At 39.4% G+C, this 27,194-nt stretch overlaps 2 protein-coding genes across 2 annotated transcripts in view; one reads left to right on the top strand and one right to left on the bottom strand.

Annotated features, from left to right (window-relative positions):
* LOC126108663 (RNA-binding protein 48) overlaps nt 1-17,104 on the bottom strand; it is an 85,471-nt gene extending 68,367 nt beyond the window's left edge. Inside the window, exons 1-2 of the mRNA XM_049913972.1 lie at nt 16,991-17,104; nt 2,991-3,181 (exon numbers count right to left, since the gene is read on the bottom strand). Of these exons, the coding sequence (XP_049769929.1) occupies nt 2,991-3,181; nt 16,991-17,098 (299 nt within the window). The 5' untranslated portion in view covers nt 17,099-17,104. The remainder of the gene's footprint in view (nt 1-2,990; nt 3,182-16,990) is intronic.
* A 117-nt stretch (nt 17,105-17,221) lies between these two features.
* Nucleotides 17,222-27,194, top strand: part of LOC126108664 (dephospho-CoA kinase) — a 38,358-nt gene continuing 28,385 nt past the window's right edge. Inside the window, exons 1-3 of the mRNA XM_049913973.1 lie at nt 17,222-17,618; nt 17,761-17,964; nt 19,249-19,336. Of these exons, the coding sequence (XP_049769930.1) occupies nt 17,507-17,618; nt 17,761-17,964; nt 19,249-19,336 (404 nt within the window). The 5' untranslated portion in view covers nt 17,222-17,506. The remainder of the gene's footprint in view (nt 17,619-17,760; nt 17,965-19,248; nt 19,337-27,194) is intronic.

The raw sequence follows: 27,194 nt of genomic DNA, 5'->3' as shown, positions 1-27,194 counted from the left end.
GAAAGTTGTCAACAAATCAATGATTTGCAGAAAATAAACGTGTGGTGTAATGACTGGCAGTTATCTCTCAATATTAGTAAGTGTAACCTATTGCGTATAACGAGGCGAAAATCCCCATTAATGTACGAGTACAAAATAAATGCCCAGTCTTTGGAAGTGGTAACATCCGTCAAGTATCTGGGTGGGACTATTCGAAATGATCTCAAATGGAATGATCAGATTACACAGATAACGGGCCAGGCAAACTCTAGATTGCGGATTATTGGTAGAATAATGAAGTGACGCAGTCCTTCAAAAAAGGAAATAGTTTACAATACATTAATTGATCCAGTCTTAGAGTATTGTTTGTCTGTATGGAACACTTACCAGTTGAGTCTGATTCAAGAGATTGAGAAGGTACAAAGAAGAGTGGCAAGATTCATCACTGGTGCATTTAGCCATCGCGAGAGCATTACAAATCTCATAGAAAGTTTGAAGTGGGACACACTTGCAGATAGATGGCGCACTAAGTGGAAAGGGCTGCTCACTAAATTCCAAAATCCGATCCTCGCTGAGGATGTAGACCATATACAGGGAGAGTCACCTAACATTACCGCTGGATATATATCGTAAACCACATCAAATACTGACGATTCGATTCCACAGACCGAACGTGAGGAGAGGGGCTAGTGTAATTGGTTAATACAAACCATAAAAAAAATGCACAAACCTACGTTTTTTTAAATGCAACCCTGTTAGTTTTGTTCGCACATCTGAACATATAAACAAATACGTAATCAGTGCTGTTTGTTGCATTGTAAAATGTTAATTACATCTGGAGATACTGTAACCTAAAGTTGATGCTTGAGTACCACTCCTCCGCTGTTCGATCGTGTGTACCGGAGAGCACCGAATTATGTATGGATCCAAAGGGTATGGTGATGGACCTTAGGTACAGAAGAGACTGGAACAACACATTACGTCCATGTGCTAACACCTTTTTATTGTTTTTTTTTCACTGACGCACATGTACATTACCATGAGCGGTGAGGTGCACGTTCGATGGGCGTTTCATAGGACGTGGGGGACGCATAAATTGGCCAGCCCATTCTCCTGATCTTACACCTCTGGACTTCTTTCTGTGGGGTACGTTAAAGGAGAATGTGTACCGTGATGTGCCTACAACCACAGAGGATATGAAACAACGTATTGTGGCAGCCTGTGGCGACGTTACACCAGATGTACTGTGGCGTGTACGACATTCATTACGCCAGAGATTGCAATTGTGTGCAGCAAATGTTGGCCACCACATTGAACATCTATTGGCCTGACATGTCGGGACACACTCTATTCCACTCCATGATTGGAAACGGAAACCACTTGTGTACGTGTACCTCACCCCTCATGGTAATGTACATGTGCGTCAGTGAAAAAGACCAATAAAAAGGTGTTAGTATGTGGACGTAATGTGTTGTTCCAGTCTCTTGTGTACCTAAGGTCCATCACCGTTCCCTTTGGATCCCTACGTAATTCGGTACTCTCCGATACCCACGATCGAACAGCGGAGGAGTGGTACTCAAGCGTCAACTTTAGGTTACAATATCTCCGGATCTAATTAACATTTTACAATGCAACAAACAGCACTGATTACGTATTTGTTTATATGTTCAGATGTGCTAACAAAACTAACGGGCTTGCATTTAAAAAAAACGTAGGTTTGTGTTAAAAAACATACTTCTGTGCATTTTTTTATGGTTTGTATTAACCAATTACACTAGCCCCTCTCCTCACGTTCGGTCTGTGGAATCGATTCGTCAGTATTTGATGTGGTTTACGAAATATATGCAGCGGTAACATTAGGTGACTCACCCTGTATTATTACCACCAACTTCCAAACTGCGCAATGATCACCATTCAAAGGTAAGGGAAATAGAGCTTGTACTTAGGAGAAAGTACAAACTGGATCAGACTAGGAAAAGGAGTGAGACAAGGATGCTGTCTATCACCTAGTCTTTTCAACCTCTACTTGGAAAATATGATTGACCAATGCTCATTAGATGACAATGGAGTAGAAATTGGAGGAAGAAGATTAGGGTGTTTGAGGTTTGCTGATGACATGGACCTTCTAGCCACAGGGGAAAAAGAATTACAGGATTTGTTGGACACCATTGCAACTAACAGAAAAAAATATGGAATGAAAATTAACACAAATAAAACAAAAGTATTAGCACTAGGAGGAAATAAGGAAATAAAAATTATGCTGAATGGAGAAATACTAGAACAGATGCAAAATTTTAAGTATCTTGGAAGCAGGATAGACACTGACTGGAAGTGGACCACATAAATTAAAACAAGGATAGCAATGGCAGAAGAGGCGTTTTATAAGAAAAGGAGAATTTCCTGTAGCGATCTGGACAGAGAACTTAGGAAGAGACTCATAAAATGTCTTTATGGAGTGTTATTCTATGTGGTGCTGAAACATGGACTATGAGGAAAAAAGACAGAGAAAGGCTGGAGGCTCTTGAGATCTGGACATGACAGAGGATGGAAAGAATAAGTTGGATGGACAGAGTAAACAATGAAGAGGTACTGAGAAGAGTGGAAGAGAAAAGACAGTTACTAGATTGGGCACATATTAAGAAAGAATAACGGACTGATAAAAACCATTTTAGAAGGTTATGTAGAAGGGAAAAGGAGGCGAGGAAGGAAGAGATTCCAGATACTGGATGACATGATGGACGATACAACATACAGCAGCCTTAAGAAGGAAGCAATGGATCAGAGAAAATGGAGAGGCAAAGGACTGCTAATATAGCAGATAACTGATGATGATGACTTAGGGGTTCAGACAGTCGTTATTCCCTTGCGTGATCCACTTTGGCGCAAATTGTGCCCTCCGCCACACACCACTTGGTGGCTAGCAGAGTATATATGTAGTTGTAGATGTAGGAGGTCATTTCAGGGAAGCTAATATAAAAACACCATTTTTCATTTTCAGTACTACAACATACCTTGCTGACACGACACGCACATACTGGACGTGGAAGGTGTCAGTGAAGAGCTCGTCGTCCTCGTGAGGTGACGGCGCGATGGCGGCGACGTCCCCATAACGCTGGCACAGCTTCTTCACCTCGTCCCTGAGGCCGAGGGCGGGCACACCGAAGATCAGCAGGTGTGCCGACTCGGACGACACCGTGTAAACCTACAGGACCGATCTGACAGCACCGCTCACGTGTCAAGGAGAATTACAGCAGTAACTGGTTCTGCACTGCACATGCATCTCACACTGTATCTCTGCTACAAACTCAACACCAATTGCAACGATCTGTGATCCACAAAATGTCCATCCAATATCCTTGACATCAATTTGTTGTAGAATCTTAGAACATACTCTGACCTCGAACATAACGAGGTATCTCGAACAGAATTACCCTCAATGACAACCAGCGTGGATTTAAAAAACATCAATCTCGTGAAATCCAACTCACACGAATATTAATAGTAAAATCAGGATTTTTGCAAATAATTCAGTTATCTATAATGGAGTATTATCTGAAAGAAGCTGCATAAATATTCAATCAGAACTTGATAAGATTTCAGCGTGGTGCAGAGATTGGCAAATTGCTCTTAATGTTCACAAACATAAAATTTTGCACTTCACAAAATGAAAAAATGGTGTAGCCTTTGACTGCAATATCAATGAGTTGTCGTTCAAATCAGCCAACTCACACAAATACGTGGGTGTAACACTTTGTAGGGATATTGAATGGGATGTGGAATGATCACATAGGCTCAGCCATGGTTAAAGCAGGTGGTAAACTTCGGTTTATTGGTAGTCTACAAAGGAGGCTGCTTACAAATCAGTTGTGTTACCGGTTCTAGAATATTGCTCGAGTGTGTGGGACCTGTACCAAATACGAATAACTGGGAATACTGAATGTACACATACAAGGGCAGTAAGAATGGTCACAGGTTTGTTTAATCCATTGGAGAGTTTCACACAGGTACTGAAGGAACTGAAATGGAAGACTCTTGAAGATGGACATACACTATGTGATCAAAAGTATCCGGACATCCCCCAATAACATACGTTTTTCACATTAGGTGCATTGTGCTGACACCTAATGCTAGGTACTCCATATTGGCGACTTCAGCAGCCATTAGACATTGTGACAGAGCAGAATGGAGTGCACCGCAGAACTTACAGACTTCGAACGTAGTCAGGTGATTAGGTGTCACTTGTGTCATATGTCTGTACGCAAGATTTCCACACTCCTAAACATCCCTAGGGCCACTGTTTCCAATGTGATAGTAAAGTGGAAACGTGAAGGGACACGTACAGCACAAAAGCGTACAGGCCGACTTCGTCTGCTGGCTGACAGAGACCACCAACAGTTGAAGAGGGTTGTAATGTGTAACAGGCAGACATATATCCAGACCATCACACAGGAATTCCAAACTGCATAAGAATTCCAAACTGCATCAGGATTCACTGCATGTACTACGGCAGGCGGGACGTGAGAAAACTTGGATTTCATGGTGAAGCAGCTGCTCATAAGCCACACACCACGTTGGTAAATGCCAAACGATGCCTCGCTTGGTGTAACGAGCATAATCAATGGACAACTGAACAGTGGAAAAATGTCATGTGGAGTCATGAATCACGGTATACAATGTGGCGATCCGATGGCAGGGTGTAGGTATGGCGAATGCCCGGTGAACATCATCTGCCAGCGTGTGTAGTTCCAACAGTAAAATTTGGTGGCGATGGTGTTACGGTGTAATTGTATTTTTCATGGAGGAGGCTTCTTTCCCTTGTTGTTTTGCATGGCACTATCACAGATTGATGTTTTAAGCACCTTCTTGCTTCCCACTGTTGAAGAGCAATTCGGGGATGGCGATTGCATCTTTCAACATGATCGAGCACCTGTTCATAATGCACGGCCTGTGGTGGGGTGGTTACACAACAATAACATCCCTGTACTGGACTGGCCTGCACAGAGTCCTGACCTGAATCCTATAGAACACCTTTGGGATGTTTTGGAACGCCGAGTTCATGCCAGGCCTCACCGACCGACATCAATATCTCTCCTCAGTGCAGCATTCCGTGATGAATGGGCTGCCATTCCCCTAGAAACCTTCCAGCACATGATTGAATGTATGCCTGCAAGAGCGGAAGCTATCATCAGGGCTAAGTGTGGGCCAACACCATATTGAATTCCAGGATTACCAATGGAGGGTGCCACAAACTTGTAAGTGATTTACAGCCAGGTTACCGGATACTTTTAACCACATAGTGTAAACTATCCCAAGGAAATTTATTAGCAAAGTTTCAAGCACCAGCTTTAAATGATGACTCTAGGAATATACAACAACACCTATGTATCGGTCACATAGGGATTGTGAGAATAAGATTAGAATAATTACAGCACACACAGAGACATTCAAACAATCATTCTTCCCAGGCTTCATACATGAATGGAATGGGAACAAGCCTTAATAACTGGTACAATGCAATGTATCCTCTGCCATGAACTTCACAGTGGTTTCCAGAGTGTAAATGTAGATGCAGATGTAGATAGATGACCCTTTATCACACTAGCTGTCAGGGGAACTACTAAATATCTAAATATTCCCTTTATTTTCTATCAATCACAGTACAGTTCCAGCTAGGGAGTCATACTCAAACATAAGGAAACATACTAAGTGGGCGAGAGCCTCAGAATTCTAAATTTACAAATGTAATAGTGTGAAATACTCACATGACTAATTTACAGATAAATGTAGAGACTGACAGAGGCTGATCTTAACCCTCTATTGGATGACATTTTTCAGAAAATAATTTCAGTAATAAAAAATCTCTGGGGCAACTGTGTGGCACACAAAATACGAGGGTTGGAACTTAAATAGTGGCAACTATTTATTCACAACTGATACAAAAGAGTTACATGTGTGCACCTGTTACTGTCCTACAAAGTAGTCACCAGCGTTGTGTAGAACCCGTTGCCAGTGATGTGGAAGGCGTAGTATACCGTTAGTAGAGACTGTTATGTTGATGGCGCGAATGGTGTAGTCTATTGCCTGTCCAATCTCTGGAACAGTTCTGAAGTGAATGCCATAAAGTGGTTCCTTCATCTTCAGAATCAAATCAAGTATGGGGAGTATGGTGGATGGTACAGTACTTCCCAGTCCCATCGACCGAACAGAGCAGCCACAGCTTGCGCTGTATGCGCCCGCGCACTGTTGTGCGAAATGATGGATGCATTGCGCAGAAAGTGTCGCCGCGTCTTTCGCAAAGCTGGTCGCAGGTGATGCTTCAAAAACGAACAGTAATACTGTGCATTGAGGGTCTGCCGTGGAGGAAAGTAATGCGTTAGGATTACACCATCACAGTCATACACAAGAATCACCATAACTTTAGACTGCTCCATTCACACCATCGACAGAACAGGCTCTGCTAACGGTATACTATGCCTTCCACATCACTGGCGATGGGTTCTACACAAGTCTTTGAAGGACAGCAACAGGTGCAAACATGTAACTCTTTTGTATCGGTTGTGAAAAAATAGTTGCCACTGTTTACGTTCCAACCCTCATACTAGGTAACAAGTTGAACATAGAAATTTAATTATGATTTATCCAATATTTTAGGTTTGTTGCCACACAGCTACAAACCAAAAATGTTGGTTAATTATTGGTCACTCAGTTACAGAGATATGGAAACATAATCCATGCTATCATTAAGCATAATTTTCCATACCTTAAAAATCAAACTAGATGTGATATAAATGGTAAGGATTATTCACTTCTTCAGATGCTTTCACGCATGTTTACGTACACTTTATCTTCAACTAAGATTACCGATTTTTAACTGTTTCTCCCAACATAATGATGTTAAACACATGCTATCTTGATGCAGCTGCAAAGTGTGCATTGCCAGACGGCAACATCATGCATACACAAGTGGTTTCCTTAATATATTACTTAAATTTACGGTTTGTCACCAAATGGCAACACCGTGCAACAGATGGTTAAGGAAGATCAGTTAGGGTTGTGGAGAAATGTAGTAACATGGAAGGTGATACTAACCCTATGACTTACGTTAGAAGATAGACTGAAGAAAGGCAAATCCACAGCTATAATATTAGCCAATTTAGAGATATCTTTTAACAAAGTTTACTGGAATACATTCTTTGAAATTCTGAAGCTAGGAGGAGTGGAATACAGGGAATGAAACATTATCTACAACCTGTACAGAAACCAGTCAGCAGTTATAAAAATCAAAGGCCATGAGAAGGAAGCCGTAGTTGAGAAGGGAGTGAGACAGGGTTGTAACTTGTTCCCCAATGGTATTACATCTGTACAATGAGCAAGTTGTAAGGGAAACCAGGAAGAAATTTGGAAAGGGAATTAATGTCTAGGGAAACAAAATAATTTTAAAGTTTTCTATGGTATAATTCTATCAGAGAAAGCAAAGGGCTTGGAAAAACAGTTTAATATAATGGATAGCATCTTGAAAAGAACTTGTAAGATGAGCGCCAATGAAAGTAAAACAAGGGAAAAGCAATGTAGTCAAATGATGCTGAAGAAGTTGGATTGGGAAATGACACATTAAGAGCAGTAAATGAGTTTTGCCATTGAGGCACCATGTATACACCTCTAAGCAATGCACTAGATAACCATTGCATGAGGTGTGATTGGAAAGTTTTAAGAATGGGCTTGTAATTGTACAATGGTGGTACTTACATGCCACTGCGATGCATCTCCTTCAAAATAGTCCCTTTCTGACTGAACACACCGATGCCAATGGTGTTTCCACTTTTGGAAACATTCCTGGAAATTTTTTTCCTGAAGTGTGTTAAGGATGCGCTCTGTATTTGCCTGGGTGTCTTCAATCGAGTCAAATCACTTCCCTTTCAGTGAAAATTTCAGTTTAGGAAACAGGTAGAAGTCCGCAGGGGCCAAATAAGGGGAAGGTGGTGGTTGTGGAAGCATAGGAATTTTGAATTTGGGAAAAATTCAACAACGGAGAAGGTATGATGAGCCAGAGCATTGTCACAGTGCAGCACCCAACTCCTGTGTTTCCACAATGCAGGCCTTTTCTTTCACACCTTTTTGCGCAAACATTCAAGGACGCATTTGTAGTATTCCTGGTTAATTGTCTGTCCTCCAGGGTATATTCATGATGCTCAATACCGTTAGAATTGAAAAAAATCACCAACATTTTCTTCACCTTCAACCGACATTGCCATGCATTTTTTGGTCGTGGTGAACCTGGAGTCTTCCACTGCGAAGACTGCACTTTGGTTTTAGTATCATATCCATATATATACACGATTCGTCACCTGTAATTACCCTATTTAACAAATCTGGGTCATTTTTAGTCCGATTAATCAGTTCTTGACACACTTCAAGTTTGTATTGTCTCTGATAACTTGCCAACACTTTTGGAATGAATTTTGCGGACATTCAATGCATGTTCAGATCTTCAGTTAAAATTGACTGAACTGCATACAAACTTAAATCAAGTTCATCAGCCATCTCCCTAATTGTAAGTCTATGATCGGAGTGCACTAAGTCGCAAACTTTCAACACATTTTCATTTGTTTTTGAGGTGGAAGAACAGCCGGACCGTTGTTCATCTTCCATTGATTTGCAGCCATTTTTAAATCTGTTGAACCAGACAAAAACATTTGACTGACTCATACAATTATCTCCAAAAGCTGTTTTTAATAGCTCATAAGTCTCAGAAGCTGATTTTCCAGTTTTAAAACAAAATTTCACACCAACTCATTGCTCTATTTTTACGTCCATTTTCATGCAGACACAATCTGGCAACAAGCCCTTAACAGACCCACACTCAACCAGCTGTCACAACGAACTAAATAAAGGAAATGCAGTTTCCTGTCAGAGGGCATTCAAGGACAAGGCAATGTCTCACTCCCCACCTCCCGTGTACCTGCTCGCCAAACCAGTAAGCAGTAGTGGATCCATTCTTAAAACTTTCCATTCACTCCTTGTGTAAGATATATTTGTTGTTGTCATTATTTACAGTGACATCTCACAGCTAATACCAGTCTGGTGATCAGACTCATTTCACTGACATAACAATGTGAAGTTGCTCTGTGTCGATCTACCGATACTCCCTCCATCAACTGTGATGCAAGATACAAGTGCACTTACGTTGCCCTTGGCTTTTACAATGCATACTGTTGTGTGCAACAACTTGTGTGTGAACAATGCGAACCAGATACAATGAATCATTACTCAGTCATTGGTAGCTAGAGTGCTCGTTTATAATTTCCCATGGTTTTTAAAGAAATTTAGTTAGTATTTTGTCCTATTAGGTTAGAATTTACTCGCACCACTGGAATTTTTGGCAAAATTGGAAAAGTAGATTATTGCAATGACAAATGCATATCTCTGAGTACATTACACACCAGTTTATTATTGCAATCATATTTTTGGATGAGATTCATTGACTTCACCAGCAGATTTGAAATCATCACATTCCAACCTAACCTATACACTAGACTGTGTTACAGGTCAGTTTGTCAGCAAATCTAGCTGTTTTCCAGTCACCAACTAAATACAAAAAATAAGTAACCAACTTTAAAATTCATAATAAGCATATGAGTAAAAGCGTTTGTGGCACTCTCCATGTAATCAATTAGTATCTTCTATCAAAAGAAATGATTATATTTAGTAATTCTCATTGGCCACTATCACTCGATTAGCCACAACTGGCATTAACAAACTGCCAATATCAGAACACAAAAGAAGAGCCACTGACACCGTACGTGTCCTTCTTTCAGCGGTGGTGCAATTATGTTTCACAGATAGACTACACGCATTGCAAATGTCAGGAGGGTGTGGACTGTGGCACAGATGTGTTTCACAACTGCATGCAGCTGCCAAGGAGGAAAATGAATATTTGAATTCTTTACTAAATTTTGCTACATACACTATGAGATCAAATGTATCCAGACATCTGGCTGGCAATGATTTACAAGTTCGTGGTGCTCTCCATTGGTAATATTTATTTATTTATTTATTGTTCCGTGGGACCAAATTAAGGAGAAGTCTCCATGGTCATGGAACGAGTCAATACATGAAATTATAACACGATATTAGAAACAGATAAAATGAAATATAAAAAAACATATTCAGGTGACAAGTCGTAAGTTTAAATGAAGACAATCAACAATGTAACACTGGAATTTGCTTAATTTTTTAGCTCTTCCAGGAGCTCCTCGACAGAACAGAAGGAGTGAGCCATGAGGAAACTCTTCAGTTTAGACTTAAAAGAGTTTGGGCTACTGCTAAGATTTTTGAGTTCTTGTGGTAGCTTATTGAAAATGGATGCAGCAGAATACTGCACTCCTTTCTGCACAAGAGTCAAGGAAGTGCATTCTACATGCAGATTTGATTTCTGCCTAGTATTAACTGAGTGAAAGCTGCTAACTCTTGGGAATAGGCTAATATTGCTAACAACAAGCGACATTAAAGAAAATATATACTGTGAGGGCACTGTCAGAATTCCCAGATTTTTGAATAGGGGTCGACAAGAGGTTCTCGAACTTACACCACATATAGCTCGAACAGCCCGTTTTTGAGCCAAAAATACCCTTTTTGAATCAGAAGAATTACCCCAAAAAATAATACCATACGACATAAGCGTATGAAAATATGCCAAGTAGACTACTTTTCGTGTTGAAGTGTCACTTATTTCAGATACTGTTCTAATGGTAAATATAGCAGCATTTAGCTTCTGAACAAGATCCTGGACATGGGCTTTCCACAACAGCTTACTATCTATCCGAACGGCTAGGAATTTGAACTGTCTGATCAAAATATCGGTTCTTGTTGAATTGTGAGTTAGAAACTGTAAAAACTGAGTCTTACTGTGATTTAGCATCAAATTGTTTTCCAAAAGCCACGAACTTATTTAATGAACTACATTATTTGTTACTGTTTCAATATTACACACAAGATCCTTCACTATCAAGCTGGTGTCATCAGCAAACAGAAATATTTTTGAATCACCTGTAATACTAGAAGGCATATCATTTATATAAATAAGAAACAGCAGTGGCCCCAGCACCGACCCTTGGGGAACGCCCCACTTAACAGTGCCCCATTGGGGCAATATGGTGTTGGCCCACCCTTAGCCTTGACGACAGCTTCCACTCTCGCAGGCATATGTTCAGTCAAGTGCTGGAAGGTTTCTTGGGGAATGGCAGACCATTCTTAATGGAGTGCTGCATTGAGGAGAGGTATCGGTGTCAGTCGGTGAGGCCTGGCACGAAGTCAGCATTGCAAAACATCCCACAGGTGTTCTATAGGATCCAGGTCAGGAATCTGTGCAGCCCAGTCCACTACAGTGATGTTATTGTCATATAACCACTCCACCAGAGGCCATTCATTATGAACAGGTGCTCAATCGTGTTGAAAGATGCAATCGCCATCCCCGAATTGCTATTCAACAGTGGGAAGCGAGAAGGTTCTTAAAACATCAATGTAGGCCTGTGCTGTGATAGTGCCATGCAAAACAACAAGGGGTGCAAGCCCCCACCATGAAAAACACAACCACACCATAACAACACTGCCAACGAATTTTACTGTTGGCACTACACACGCTGGCAGATGACGTTCACTGGGCATTTGCCATACCCACACCCTGCCATCGAATTGCCACACTGTGTACCACGATTCGTCATTCCACACAATGTTTTCCCACTGTTCAATCGTCCAATGTTTACGCTCCTTACACCAAGCAAGGTGTCGCTTGGCATTTGCCGGTGTGATGTGTTGCTCATGAGCAGCCGTTTGAAATCCAAGTTTTTTCACCTCCTGCCTGTCATAGTACTTGCAGTGGATCCTGGTGCAGTTTGGAATTCCCGTGTGATGGTCTGTATAGATGTCTGCCTATTACACATTACGACCCTCTTCGACTGTCGGTGGTGTCTGTCAGTCAACAGACAAAGTCGGCCTGTACGCTTTTGTGCTGAACATGTCCCTTCAAGTTTCCTCTTCAGTATCATATCAGAAACACTGGACCTAGGAGTGTTTAGGAGTATAGAAATCTCGTGTACAGGTGTATGACACAAGTGACACCCGATCACCTGACCACGTTCGAAGTCCGTGACTTCCGTGGAGTGCGCCATTCCACTCTCTCACGATGTCTAATGACTACTGAGCTCGCTGACATAGAGTACCTGGCAGTAGGGGGCAGCACAATGCACCTAATATGCAAAACGTATGTTTTTGGGGGTGTACGGATACTTTTGATCATGTAGTGTACTTCAGAAGATAATCCAAAGGATAAAGTGAGTGGAAGGTATACAATAATATGAGCTGGCACAAATGCCTTTAAGTCAACACGATGAAATTTCTATGACCAGGAGCTCCTGTTAACAGGCAAAGAAGAAATAGCCTAGTTCCCACCAACTCTCATCCACATCTACATTTATGGCCTTACTTTGCAAACGGCTGTAAAATGCAATGCAGAGTATAATTCCAAGTAGCCTACCGACGAACTGAAGTCTAACACCTGCTTTAGCCACAACTGAGCCCGTGATCATGCCATTTCCCTACAAATTGTTACATCTAGGTATTTACATGAGTCTAGTGATCCCAACTGTGACCCACTGATACTGTAGTCATGGGTTACTATTTTCCTGCATTTTTGAATTACAGTACTTTACATTTCTGAGCATTTAAAGCATGTTGCCAAGCTCTGCAGCTTGTTTCAGACAGCTCTTACGCTGCATACTGATATTCACAATGCGTTGGCATTGTTTGTAGACAACTGGGCGGTAGTATAAGGTAGCCAATGAGAATCGCTGATAATTATAAAGAGTTCTTTCAGCAGAAGATACAAACTGATTACGCTTCATTTCAATATGGAGAGCACAACAAATACTTTTACTTATCTCACTATTACACATTTTGCGGTTTCTGACTGATTTTCATACTTCGTTGGTGACTGGAAAAAAACTGCAAAAAATTATATGTGCTGAGAGACAAACCAGTAGTGTCTCTTGAGGCCTAGGTTAGACTGAACTGTGACAGTCTGGTTGGGAGATGGTGAAGCCAAGGAATATGAATGGAAGAAAATTAGATGTACTGATGTGTGGTGTACACTGAGGCCTAGGTAAGATTCAAATGTGAAAATTTGCAAGTTAGTTGACAAAGCCAATGAATCCCAACAAGAAAGTACAATTGGCATGATAGATTCACATAGATACACAGTAGTCGTTGCAATAATCTACTTGGATGCCTTATTTCCGACTCTGCTAAAAATTCAGTCAGTATGATTAAATCCTAACCTTTTACAACAAATTACCTGCAAATAACTGTAGGAAGTTATGAATGAGACTCATTTCATATCTGAATCTGACTCATGATTCAGTGTGTTGATCTACCATGTCGATTTTTTTAAAACTGTTACCAACAGCAGCACATAATGGGAAGCTGTTGACGATATAGGGATACTTTTATCCAATTTTTACCGAACCATACCTTAATCTATAACCACTTTGTTGTCCATCCATCCATCCATCCATCCATCCATCTATCTATGAAAAACTTATTTCCTCTGGAACTGGTAAATATATCAAGTTGAAATTTACATCACATACTAATGTCTATGGTTCCTTGGCAGTATAAAAAATTGAAGCATTCTCAAAGATCTTTGAATTCCTGGTAAAAATATCTTGCCAGTATTAATAACAGGCAAAAAATTGCCAAGATTCTCAATTCCCGGCATGGATGAACTGTCTGTGTACAAAATGAAGTTTGTACGGAATACTCAGAGCATGAGTTGTTCTTGCACCTGGCGAGATTTTATGTATACCTTGACTCATTTAACATCCTTGAAAGTTCTCCACCAGGACGAGACCTACTGATCACAATAAGTTTATCTACACATAGGTTGTTTCGAACACCAGAGAGCACTTTATCTACCAGGTGCAATCCTACTGGAGGTGTATGCTGTTGCCTTCCTCCTACCTCTTAATAACAAATATCGCTAGAGGTGAAAGAAATTGTGAGTGACAGAAAAATAATCCAAGGACCAACTGAAGTTGGAATCCTAAACTTTACCACCTAGCTACCACTCTAGGCACTGAACGTGGTTGGCAAATGAATCTGCTACTTATTAGGTAAAAATGGAAATAGTGCAAAACAAATAAATACACCATTAACTTAATGTGGCACATAAATCAATGAATACCATATTTCTGTCAGCTTCGACACATGATGTAGTGTGTCAGATAAGTTTCAGAGCTTTGCCGTAGTTAAAGCTTAAATAAAAACCTGTTGAATTTTGGAAATTTTACAACACAAATAATTGAATATTTACCAGAAAGATTGGGCAAGGAAAGATGGTCAAGCAAAACTGACACTTTCAGAACACGTAAAAAATGGCCAGACATACATTCAAAATAGCAACTATAATTGAAAGCAACCATTTACCACAACAACACAAAAAGGAAGGGAAAGATCCATCTCATTCTGTTTTTTGTCAGTAGCAGTGCAGATGACAATAATGATAGTATTCTGAAGTCTTTCATTATTGAAATCAAGTGGCATGTTATCACTGGCAGTTCACAGCATTAGCTCTCACACTGCGATTAATATCTTAGGTGACTAGAAGACTATTCATTAAAGAAGTAGTACTACTTTCTCCTATATGGCTGACAGTAAATGAATTACAACTTCAGCACTCTAAAATTGTAAATATTCTTCTTGTGTGACTTATAAGCGATTGCTGAACTTTTATTATGTCATCTGTTATTACTGGTTTCTCCACCTTATAATTAAAGCGAGTTTTATACCAGATGTGTTTCGCTTTTCTTTATAAAGTATCCTATGTCTTTATTCTGCAAACTGGATACGTATATTTTTGGTTGTTTTAGATTAAATACAATATTTTTGTTTATGATATTGGTGTGCACTTTACTTGCAGTGTTTCTGCTTCTTGTTTATATATTCTCAAAACCACTGCTTCGTCCCTCTTTGTTGGCAGAGGTTAATGTCAAAAGATTTTGTTTTACATACCCACTAGACAGGTTTTCCCTTTCTGCACTTTTTATTATGCTGCATTTGTATTACTTACTCTTCACCTCACATTTGGAGATCCAATTGAAGTTACGTGTGTTCTCACTCGACACAGTGTTTATGTCTGTTCATTGGTTTTGTTTAGATTGTGAGCACTGCCACCTTTGAAATACCTTCTTTTAAATATATAATTTGTTTGGTTTGTGCGTGGGGGATTTGGGGAGGGGGGGGGGGGGGGAGGGAGGATTGGGGATGGGAAGGGGGAGGAGGGATGGAGAGCGGGTTACTGTAAATTAATGAAAATGCCTTGTATGGTCAAAAAACACACACGGGGAAGGGTAATATCTGTGTGTGTGTGTGTGTGTGTGTGTGTGTGTGTGTGTGTCTCACACACACACACACACACACACACACACACACACACACACAAAACCACATGAAAAGTGAGGTGAAGCGTAAATAATGTAAATGCAGACAATAAAAAGTGCAGATAGGCAAAAACTGGCAAGTTTGTACATGAAATGCAGTCTTTCGACATCTACGTCAGCTAACAGAGGTAAGAAGCAGTAGTTTGGAGAATATGTAAACAAACGGCATAAACACAGTAAGTAAACTACACACCAACTTAATACACAAAACTGTTTTTAATCTAAAGCAATCAAAAATGTAGAGACATATATACCAATTTGAAGAATACCACAGAAGATGCTTTATAAACAGAGGTGAAATGTGTCTGCTATGAAATTCTCTTTAATTAAACTGCAGTAAACTTCAGCCAGAGAATAATAACTGATTTCAGCAGCTGCTTTTTTTCACAACCTCCTAAAATATGCACTGTTCCTACGGGACAATTCCTTTGGAGCGAAAATAATTTTTAACTGCCACAAAAAGGCCATTAGATGCATTGCTGGAGTAAGAAACTACATGTCATGTGGGGAATACTTTAAAGAGTTCAAAGTACTGTAGTTGCATCACTGTTTATTCTTAGCTGCTTAGTACATACCAAGGAAAACCATAAAAGCTGTGGAATTTGGGAGAATACACATAAGTATGACATACGCCAAAGGTCGATGATTGACATCCAAGTTACAAGCCTTAAAAAAACCAAAATAGTTACACATACATAAGGATACAGTTATTTAATATGTTACCAACCACAGCACACAACCTATCACTGACTGTCTTCAGAAATATTACAAAAATGTGGTTTGAACAAGAACCTTCTATATGACAGAATTTAAAATATGCAATAACAATTATCTCACCTACTAAAATTGCTCCGCTATCTGACCACTATATTACTTGAGGGTTTCTTAAAATGCTTATTGTCATACTGTTGTGTTTTATTTTCTTAATGTATCTGTACTTAATGATTAACATGTGTCGATCATACCTCCTTGTGAAAGTGTTTTTCTTGACATGTGTATTATGTCATACATACTGATCCTTCTTTATTCATTCTGCATGATGCATTCATACTTAACGATCATTCCTTGTGTCAAGTATAAACCACTTATATTCCTTTTAACATATTCAAAATATATGACTTACTATGCAATGTGTGTAAAAGGGCATCAAATCCATGGAAAATGCTTAAAAATGGATCAATAGACCGGTGGATAACATGAGCTGGGAAATAATATTGCTCTGTCATTTTTCTTAGTGAATACAAAGCCTTCATGAGTCGCGGTGTAGTTTAGAAGTCCATTTTTACAATTGTTAGTTGAATCCTTTCCCTTCATCGTCCGCTACAAAAACTGCGATCGACAATGACTAAAACACTTCTCGTAAAGTATGTGTATATAATAGGAATATTTCTGCATGAGCTAATGAAACTTAATCAAGGTATTTCAACGGAAACGACAATAACAGCAAAATGTCAACAAACGACAATTACAATAACAAACGTCATTTAGCTTTTTCATAGGATACACATTGCTTCTTCTACCTTGACGGCTGTGAATTTTCTTCCTTGCCTGTACTTTGGCCTAGTCATACACAATTCTTGTTGCTCATGATGCGGCAATTTTCCCACGCTCCACGACTTTGCCGCCATTGTTCCGATCAGCTGATTGACAATTTGATGCCTACACTGATATTCGAAAGATATGACAGTAGCAGCCTAGCCAACTTGAAAACATAATTAGTAATAACCATTTTCTTCCCTCTGGCAAGGCTTCGGTAAATTACCACACAGTTAAATTATCAATAGAGTTGTTCCAGTTCTAAACTGCGGCCAATGTGAATTCCTCGAAAGACGAAATCGATTTTTGGCTTGTCAGACCGAGGAGTTTCCCATTCAAAATATCTGCCGACCTCACGCTTATGGCGTAACTAGGGTGTGATTGATGTTTGTGCATTGCCAGTCCTCTGCGTGAAACGAAAAAGAGGACTTCATGAAAAACTTGAGTACGCCGGTACCGCGCATATATCTACTGTAACAAGTTTTAAGCTATCATCTAAAATGTTTATTGTAGGTCTGACCGGCGGCATTGCTACTGGCAAATCGACAGTGGCTCAAGTTTTCGTTGAACATGGTATTCCTGTGATAGATGCTGATGTCATGGCACGAAAAGGTGTTGATAATGTTCTTTTAGTTTCGAAACATAAATTTATGCTTCACATATTTAGCATTTGAAAAATTATGTATTTCATTTGAATGGATCTTTTCTTCAGTGACAGTTCATTGTTACTGTGCCCTTTTTTTCTATTATGTAGTCGTGGAGCCGGGAAGAAAAGCGTGGCACAAGATTAAAGCAGTTTTTGGAAGTCAAGTCTTTCACCCAGATGGCACACTTAATCGTGAAGCTCTAGGTGAAGTCATTTTTGAGAATGTGGAAAAGAGGAGACAGTTGAATGAAATCACTCATCCAGAAATTCACAAGGAAATGTTTTGGGCTGCAGTTAAATGTTTATTTCAAGGTATGTACATTTGTTTGGTACATTTAGCTACCCACTTGTTGTGTCCAAATCTTTGGTTGAATTGGAGATACTGCCTACCTGTTGATTTGTTTTTCTTGCACACACACATATTTCAGCACACTATGTGCTATCTCCACAACTTTGATGTTACAGTGTTCATAACTAAGAAGCATGGTGCAGTAGCTAAGGCAGTGGTTCTGTAGTACTAAAGATGAAGTGAGGCTCAAATCTAGTGCCATTGAACCTGATTTAACTTTTTGGTTGTTTCTTTAAACACTTTCAGGCAGATTTGGACACATTTTCTTAAAGATCATAGCATATTTCCTTCCTCGTTCATGCCCAGCTGAGAGAAGATGACTGACAGTGAGGCATAAAACTTTCTTTCCTTTTTCACATATTCATTTCTTAACATCTTGTCCATGGCTCACTTGTTAAAAATTTTGTAGCTTGGCATTGTTAGCCCTACTATATATACATATGAGATTCTCCAGGAACTTTAATAGTTTGGAGGAGTGTAAATCAGAAGGTATTAGTGGTGTTTCTTTAGTTGCCCTGAAATGGGCAAGGATTAAAGTCAAATGTCAATGTTATTCCGTGTACCTGGTGGACTTGGGTATAACTTCTGCTGGTCACTTTCTATTTATACTCTAATAGTAATCTTTTCAGACAATGAGTGCTAAGAAGGCAGTAGCTACAGGTATATAAGAATTGAAAGAACACATTTCTAGATGAACTGGACACCATAGTTCCACAAATTTATAGAATGTGTGACTACAGACACAGATTTAGAATTGCAGAACATATTCTGAGCTCAGAAATAGCTCCATATACATTTTGCCGAGATGCTGTCTCAGTAAAATTGCTCTTTAAGGAGAGGCTTGTTGTTAAAGTTCAGTATGTTGCACCCTGGCAAGTCACATACTTGGGAGGAAGTGTTAGTGATGGTGATGGGAAACTCGGATAATTTGGAACTGATTTAGTGTGTTTCTGACATTTGTTATATATGTTTTACTACTGTATGACAGAGCTCTTCTTTTTGGTTGTGAAGTGGCTGTGAAATAAAGGATGTGGAAACACGTCAATTTGTAGTGTAGCTCAATGTCTGCAATTGCACTATATTTAATGCAGTTCTCATTATAAAAAGTAAAACTGCAAGGTAAACTTCGAAAACCTAAATTATGCAATGGAAAATTCTGAGTATTTTGGTGCATATTATGTATGAATATTGCACATAAGCTACAGGGGGGTCCACTGTGTAACTTTTGTCTGATGTTGGTGTTGCAGGTCACCAGTTCATTGTGCTGGACCTCCCACTGCTGTTCGAGGCTGGCACCATGATTGACTACCTGCACAAGATTATCGTCGTTACCTGGTGAGAGCTCTACTCGTATGCTGGCGCCCTTAAGCAAAGAAGCCACTAATACCTGCAGATGTGGCCCTTACCTAATGCCAGTGCTTAATTTGTGCTTTCCTCTTTTGCTGCCAGGAATAATGACTTGAATTTTTTTCAACATATGATCCATTCCCTTTATTTTGCACCCTCCTTCACTGCTGATGGATCTTTGTTGTTTTCTGCTTAGTGCTTTTTTTTTACACGAACATTAAATGCAAGGGGGTTGCAGTCAACTTTAATGTCATAGCTATTGGAAGCATTATGCTCATTGACCTCGTATATCCTTACTGACAAATATTGTCAAATTTGCAAGTTAACTGTACCTAAATGAATTGCTATGTTACATCTTTCCAATTCCTTTGTAATGTGCTCTCTTCTACTCTAAACACATTTTGTAAGTAAATAACTTTCAAACCTGAGCACCAGCTAAACTATTGCAACTGCTAATACAGTGCTTTACATTATTTGCAAAGTGGCACGTTGTAAGCACATGACCAACACTGTGTAGTTAACATGAGTCAAGAGGAACATTCAACAAGAGTTGTTGGCTTTGACCACTGATGTAATGTTAATGACTGCAGTAATGTCACATTTTTGTGCACACTTTGATAGTTTTGTTGATAGTTGGTGAATTCAGTGAATGTAAAAGCAAAAAATGTGGTTGTAGTGATAGACTGATCTGTAGCTTAGCCCGGGGTCTAGGTTAGATTGATAGATAGGTTTGTTTATGACTTGGTGAAGCCAGCAAATGTGAAACTAAGAAACCTGGTTGTGGTGACAGATTTACCTGTAGTTTAACCTGTTCAAAAAAATCATGACTGATGTGAGCTTATAGTCGCCATGTTGTTTACATCATTTGTCGCGTGTTTCCTATGTCATTGGTCAAAGCCGACAATGTGTATCGAATATTCCTCTTCATCTGTTAACTTCAGGTGATCAACAGATCCTGAGAAATTAAGGCATGACTAAAGAGGATAAATTGCACTTATGGTGTCGGCAGCTCTTCGACTGTGTGCAGCTGTGAGCAGTTTATTTCTATTGGTCATATCCAGTCAAGTGATAATATGTGGTAGGCAGTGAGAGTCGTTGAATGTATTGCCTCGTTTTGGTGGGAGATATGAATTGATTACTTTTTTTTTTTATATGGTCAGCGTGAGATAGGTGATTATTGATCGGACTGTTATGGACAATGACATTGATTACTGGCTTTCTTCTTTATTTCTTGCATTGCAAGTTTCTTAGTGTATGACAGGATTTCTTGGAATATTGTTTCATATTCCAGTGTTAAAATTTGGCTGAGAGTTACCAGAGCCAACAAATGTGACTGAAGGAAAACTTGCTGTGGTTATGGACCAGTCTGTAGCGTAGCCCAGTGGTCATTTTCAAAACTTTGCGAGGTAGTTTCAGGGATTGACCGAAGCGTCCGATCCCACCCATCGGCTTTGACCCACGGAGTTTGGTTTGTGAGTGTCGCGTGTTTGTAGGTGTCGTTGTGTTGCTGTTCGTGGTGCCCTCTGGTGGTGTGTTTATGGGTTTCATGTTGTGTGGTGTATTGGGTTCAGTTTGGTGATACTGCTTGTTCTGGCTGGTTCTCATTTTGGCTGTGTGTGGAGAGGAATTGTTTTCAGTGAGTTAACGATTTAGTGTTTTTGTGTGAAAGTTATTGTAGTGCTGTTTGCTGTAGGTCGTGTGTTACTTTGAGTAAATTAATTTGTTGCTGCTCTTGTTAGGTATAGATATGACAGATAAAATTAATAGTGTGTGCTTGCATGCTATGATGGGGTCAGTATATTGGAGTTGATAAAATTTCTGCAGCTGTTTGGGTTCTTGGCGGAGGTGGTGAAGTGCACTGTTTGTGGGCATGACGTGACATTGGCAAAAGTGCCGGCGTCTCGGACCAGGGACGGTTATATGTGGCAGTGTTGTAGGCATAACCTATGATGCTCCATATGTCAAGATTCCTGGTTCGAGAAGTCTAGGTTGGGCATGCGCGAAATTGTGTTGTTGATGTACTACTTTTGTTATAAATCCTCTCATAGTTTTGGCGAATGAGACTGGTGCGAGTGAGATGAGTGTGCTTGACTGGTTTTCAGTTTGTCATGAAGTATGTTCCGATTTTATTAAGTTGAGTGGGCCTAGGGTTGGGTTGTGGTGGAGGTAGAAGAGTCACAGTTTGAGAAAAGGAAGTATGGGGGGGGGGGGGTGTAAGTCTGTGGTTGGTCTCTGGGGGGGGGGGGGCTGTTGTACCGGGGAGGGGGGTTCGGAATGTGTTTTTAAGGTCTGTGGTGGGGCAATCTAAGAGGGAACTAGTGGGGTTAATTGAGGAGTTTATAGAACCAGGTTCTACTGTAGTTTCTGATGCTTTTCCTTCTTATATGGGGTTGGGCGAGACGGGTTACAATCATTTAGTAGTGAACCATAGTTTAGAATTTAAAAATTATGAGAAGGGGTCTTGTACGAATACCATAGAAGGGATGTGGGGGGCCGTTAAGACAGTTCTTGGGAGGGGCAAGAGGTGCTCTAACCTTAAGTCTCCTTTAGACGAGTACTGTTGGCGGAAGAGCGTCCCTGAGAGCTATTTTTATATCAGTAAAATGTACAGGCCGAAGGTGGTTAGTTTAGTTAGGGTGGTTTGTGTGGGTGGGTGGCTGCGGCTTGCGGGTGGAGGGAGGTTATGTTGTTGGTATTGTTTGTGTGTGTGTGTCTGTGGGGGGGGGGGGGGGGGGGTGTTGGTTTGTGATTTAGTTGTGGAGGATCTATTTGTTGCAGTTTCTGTTGAGTTGTAGTGTGTGATTGAGATTTATTTATTTTGTGTTTGTTTTTTGTTTATAGGTATTTTATTTTGTGGTGAGGGGGGAGGTTGGGTTAGGGGTGGGGTGTGGACGGTGTGGGTCTTTCTTTTGGTTGTGTATTTTTTCATTGGTGTGTGTGTGTGTGTGTGTGTGTGTGTGTGTGTGTGTGTGTGTGTGTATTTGGGAGTGGCTGGGTGTGTGCCTGTGTGTGATTGTGGTGGCTGACCTAGGTTGCAGTGCTGGAACTTTGTTGGAGGTAAGCTTTTATTTTTCTTGTTTTTAGTGTATTTGTTGTGTGTTGTATTTGTTGTGTGTTGTATTTGTTGTGTGTTGTATTTGTTGTGTGTTGTATTTGTTGTGTGTTGTATTTGTTGTGTGTTGTATTTGTTGTGTGTTGTATTTGTTGTGTGTTGTATTTGTTGTGTGTTGTATTTGTTGTGTGTTGTATTTGTTGTGTGTTGTATTTGTTGTGTGTTGTATTTGTTGTGTGTTGTATTTGTTGTGTGTTGTGGCTGGTGGAGTGGTTCTGAGTTGTGTGGTTTGTTGTATTGGTGATATGGTATCGTGTGTTGGTTTGTAGGTATGTAGTTGAAGGGAAGTTTTAGATTCCAATTTGTGGCCGTATATGTGAGTTTTTTGGTATTGGGAGTTGCTGTTGACGTATGTGGCTGGAGGGAACTCTTTGATCCCAATGGGTGGTTGTGTGTGTTCCGGTTAGGCAGGTACCTAAAAGTACAGTTTTGGAATGTTGTTTTATGGAATGTTGTTTTATATGACAGTATTCCATTATGCTGCCATGTACCTTCATATATGGCTAAAGTCTAGATCAGGGCAAGCAGCAGTGCTTATCTACTGCTCATACCTTGGGAACACATAAATTTGTGTAACCAGTGAGATGATTCTTTGACATAACCAATGAGAGGCGAGAATAGAGGCAATGTATTTCTACTACCAAAAATGAAGCCAATATCTTGTTTGCATTTTTCATTGTATTTGTGAGTCTCAAGAGAAATATTTTGTGACTATGACAGTGTTTGTTATAAAGTGGACTGATTTAAGTGGTTTAGTTCTGCATGGCAACATCAGCCATTGGTGCATGTCTCATGGATTAATTGCAGAGACATGAAAATATATCAAATGTGGTGGTAGTCACTCTTAAAGAGTCAAAAGTTGGTGTGGATGGAGTCATCTGGAAGTGCAGCGAAAGTCGCAACTTTGAGTAAAGGATCAGTGTTGTTTAATTAAATCATGGATGAAGTTAGGTGGATCAATGTCTATTAGTAATAGTCACACATTTGATATATTAAGAAACATTGATCCACCTACCTTCTCCTATAATTTCATTAAAAAACTTGGGTCTATCCACCCGCTCCCATGATTTAATTAAAAAACATTCATCCACTTAACCCAGTATGCTTATGCAGATCGATTGTGTAGTAACACAGAGCAGAGAAATATTTTGCTGCTTTTACGAATATATCGTTGACTGTGATGCTGTCCTTGGTGTGGAGCACTAGCACAGTCCAAATATTTATAATTTATAAATCCTCGTTTATATTTATAAACCTCAAATTTATAATCCTCATTTACAGAAGTGTGTTACCATTTCTTCCGAAAGTATTTCTTCAAAACACGTCTGGCTGCATACTGCTCTCTCATTGGCTGCGTAGCATAAACAGTTGACACACCTTCATTTTTTTCCCCATTATGCTTCACTTAAAGTGCTGACAACATTCCTGTATGAAACATGTAAGTACGACACTGGCCCCAGTTTCATACACTCAATATCAGGACGACATTTCTCATTGCTTACGCCATCCGGTCTAATCATACGCATTGTGACCAGTCTTATTTGCTTCCCACCATGCACCATGCAAACAGATAACAACTACAGCATGCAACGGAAAAGCTGCTGATACGGTAAGTGCACTTTTAATGCTAGAGATGCAAACAAAAATATTCCTGCTTCTCATTATTTCAAACTTTAATTACTACAGTTCACCAAAGAACTGACAACTGAACAATACAGAGAAACACTGTGCCTGATACAAACAAAATACTCTGCCCTACAAATAAACACTGAACCCACAGTTTCATGTGCATGATGTATTAATAAAATTTTTAAAAATATGGAAGTATGTATTATTATTAAACTATCTGAATAAAATTTAATTTGTTAACTTACAAAGTCGTATAAATTTTTCGTAGTGCTTATGTGTGATTTAGTTTGTCTGAATATTTGAAACTATACTACATTTGTAATTTTACAGGCTCATTTTTTATGGAAATTTATATGTAAATTCATTCCAGATTTAGTATTGACATTTTCACAAGGACATTGTCATTCTTCAGATTTCAGTATATATGATTTTTAGGTATATATTTTTATTCAAAAGCAGTTGAAAGTATTTGTCTTTTATTTACATGCAACTATTAATGAAATGTAAAATGTTATAAACACTGAAGTTAATACAAAATAATATAAATATACATAAAACATTAAATTCCTGCTCAATTCAGTGAAATGGAACATCATCTGGTTGTAAAATTATGTAAATGTGAAAAAACTACTGTTGGATCTTGCTGTTCACTAATCATGTATCATAGTCTTCAGTTACAATCCCTTAGCAGCAGGTACATTACAGTTTTCATCTGCCATTTCATACTAGATCTCTATCCCTATTATAACCTGCTTCCAGATCTGAAGTCACTAGTGAACCCATGTGTGCTGGTGCTAGACTCAAAGGTAAGCAATTTGAATCCTGATTGTAGAAGACATTTCCACCACCAATATTTACTGGCACGAGGAGCAGAAATGGGGTCAGGAAGTTCCTGATCTCCAGATCTCAATGTCCTGGAGTAAAGCACAAATTTGTCTGCATTGGTCCACAATGTGAGGTTGCATGACACTGTCAGTGTTGGTCCGTTTGTTGAATGAGGATAAAAGCCTGGCAGCTTCTTCCTGCTATTTGAGAGGCGTGGTTTGTGTGTCTGGTTTCAAAATTCCCCTTATCTCATTGTCATGCAACACATCACACACATTTATTTAGTTAGTGTATGGCATATTTAAGTAAATTATAATATTGAATTACATTACACTGTTGTTAAACACTTACTACTTAATTACAGGCAAATATCTAGTCCTTGTATATGACTGAAATTGAGACTGACATCAGGAATTACTCATAACACCCTATATATGTTCTGGCACTGCAATCTTCCCCAATGCCTTAGTGTGCTGCATTTGATTGCTGGTGAAGACAGCGGTACCTCATTTAAAAAGCAAATACGCGCGTCTTCCATGCCTCATTCTCAGTTGAGATTGTGCGGGATTGATCAAACCCAGTGCCTGTCTCGATGATACTATGTATTAACTGGCATAGTGGTGGGACATTTTGGAGCCATTTTCTCCTCTAGGAATTGATGTTAACCCCAATGAGAATGTTCACAAATGCAAGAGGAGATGTCTCGAACAAAGTCATTTGATTTTGAGACCACAGATTTCGGAATGCACCCATAGTGTAGGGATGGCTAAGATCTTGTTGTGTTCCCAGATCAACACTTCTTTCCTTCACAGATTTGGGAAGTATGGCTCATCACAGGTAGCCACATGGTGGGAGTAGCCAGAATTGTTTCCAAAATAATACACATAGTATTATTAAGTTGGACATAAGTTTTGTTTCTGTGAGTGCTGTTAAACTGTGATGATGCTCAGTACTCCGCTGCAGAATGTATCAAGCTCAGTGCAGAAGTTTGTGGAGTTGTTGCTGAAGATCTACATTTGGTTCCACAAAGTTTTTCAACAAGACTATTTCTTGTCCTCAGCTGAGTAGCATTTTTTGCTAGATGCAATTTAACCCTCAAGTAGACGACCCAATTTTCGTAACACGAGCATGTGTGCTATGTAATTTGTACACATGTAAAGAATAGCTGTCTTTATTATGAAGGTTAACATGTACGAGCAAAATCATAGTTTAATCTTAGTTAAATTAAACTATGGTAAAATAAAGTTATAATATGAGCTAAATCAATTTTTAATTAAAAAGTAAGAAAATAAACTTTCCTTGTATCACTTTGTTGCCATGTACAAGTGTTACCTCACATTAATGACCCATTCGGCACATTATACAGTGCAGTTGCATCAGGTCCCACCTAAATGCTTATTCGTTTACTGATTATCTTGTAGACAACTGCCTCATTGTGGGGCTAGCTTGCTCGGATTCTGTGGCATTTTGTTGCATGGATCGTAAATTTTTTCTCACCTGGCTCGCTGTTTATTTTATATTACTGCTGCTCATTTGAACTTTTGACAACACACTTTACCACTGTGTTTGATGAGGCAATAGGCATGGGCACACAATTGTGAGAGAACAATTGAACAGTACAAGACAAATAACATTGTTATATTTTGACTAAAGTTCAGTCTTGATCACTCATGTATGTTTTAATGATATAGGTAACCGGTTTCGATTCTTTCTACAGAACCATCATCAGACCTGTGGATAAATTTTAAGAAATACTAGATACCAATCTTTAAATAAAATGAAGTGTCTAATTATGTCAAAATTTAACAAGATAAGATAAAATTAATTATACCCATGGCTCCCTTAGGATAGTAGGCGGAGCTCTCCTTGCTGCTACGCAGTCAACTGATGGTTTGAGTGCTGAGCACGAGCTTAAATATGCAGAGGCTCTGCCTACTTCCTGCCACACTACTTCACAACTGCCAATCAGCGTTCATAATATGACACCATCGTCAAAGTATAAAAGTAGGAAATACACTAATAACATAAAACTGATTCATTTAAATGTCTGATTAAAATATAGTTAGTATGTCTACAGCTTATTTATATTTTGGATAAAAACATTGAACTACGATGTGTAATAGTTGTGCCCTCTATGGGCAATCTTAGTACTATTACAGTGCCGGTTACATCAAAGATGTGAAAGTCTTTGGCGTTGTGGTATATATCGATTATACCTAGTCGCCTGCATCATAATTTCATCTTTGTTGGATGCTGCATAATCGTCTTATTTTAACTGCA

The sequence above is a fragment of the Schistocerca cancellata genome, chromosome 11, assembly GCF_023864275.1.
Source record: "Schistocerca cancellata isolate TAMUIC-IGC-003103 chromosome 11, iqSchCanc2.1, whole genome shotgun sequence".
Classification (NCBI taxonomy): Eukaryota; Metazoa; Arthropoda; class Insecta; order Orthoptera; family Acrididae; genus Schistocerca; species Schistocerca cancellata.
Note: the sequence above shows the minus strand (reverse complement) of the source record. Positions and strands in the feature narration are given on the sequence as shown.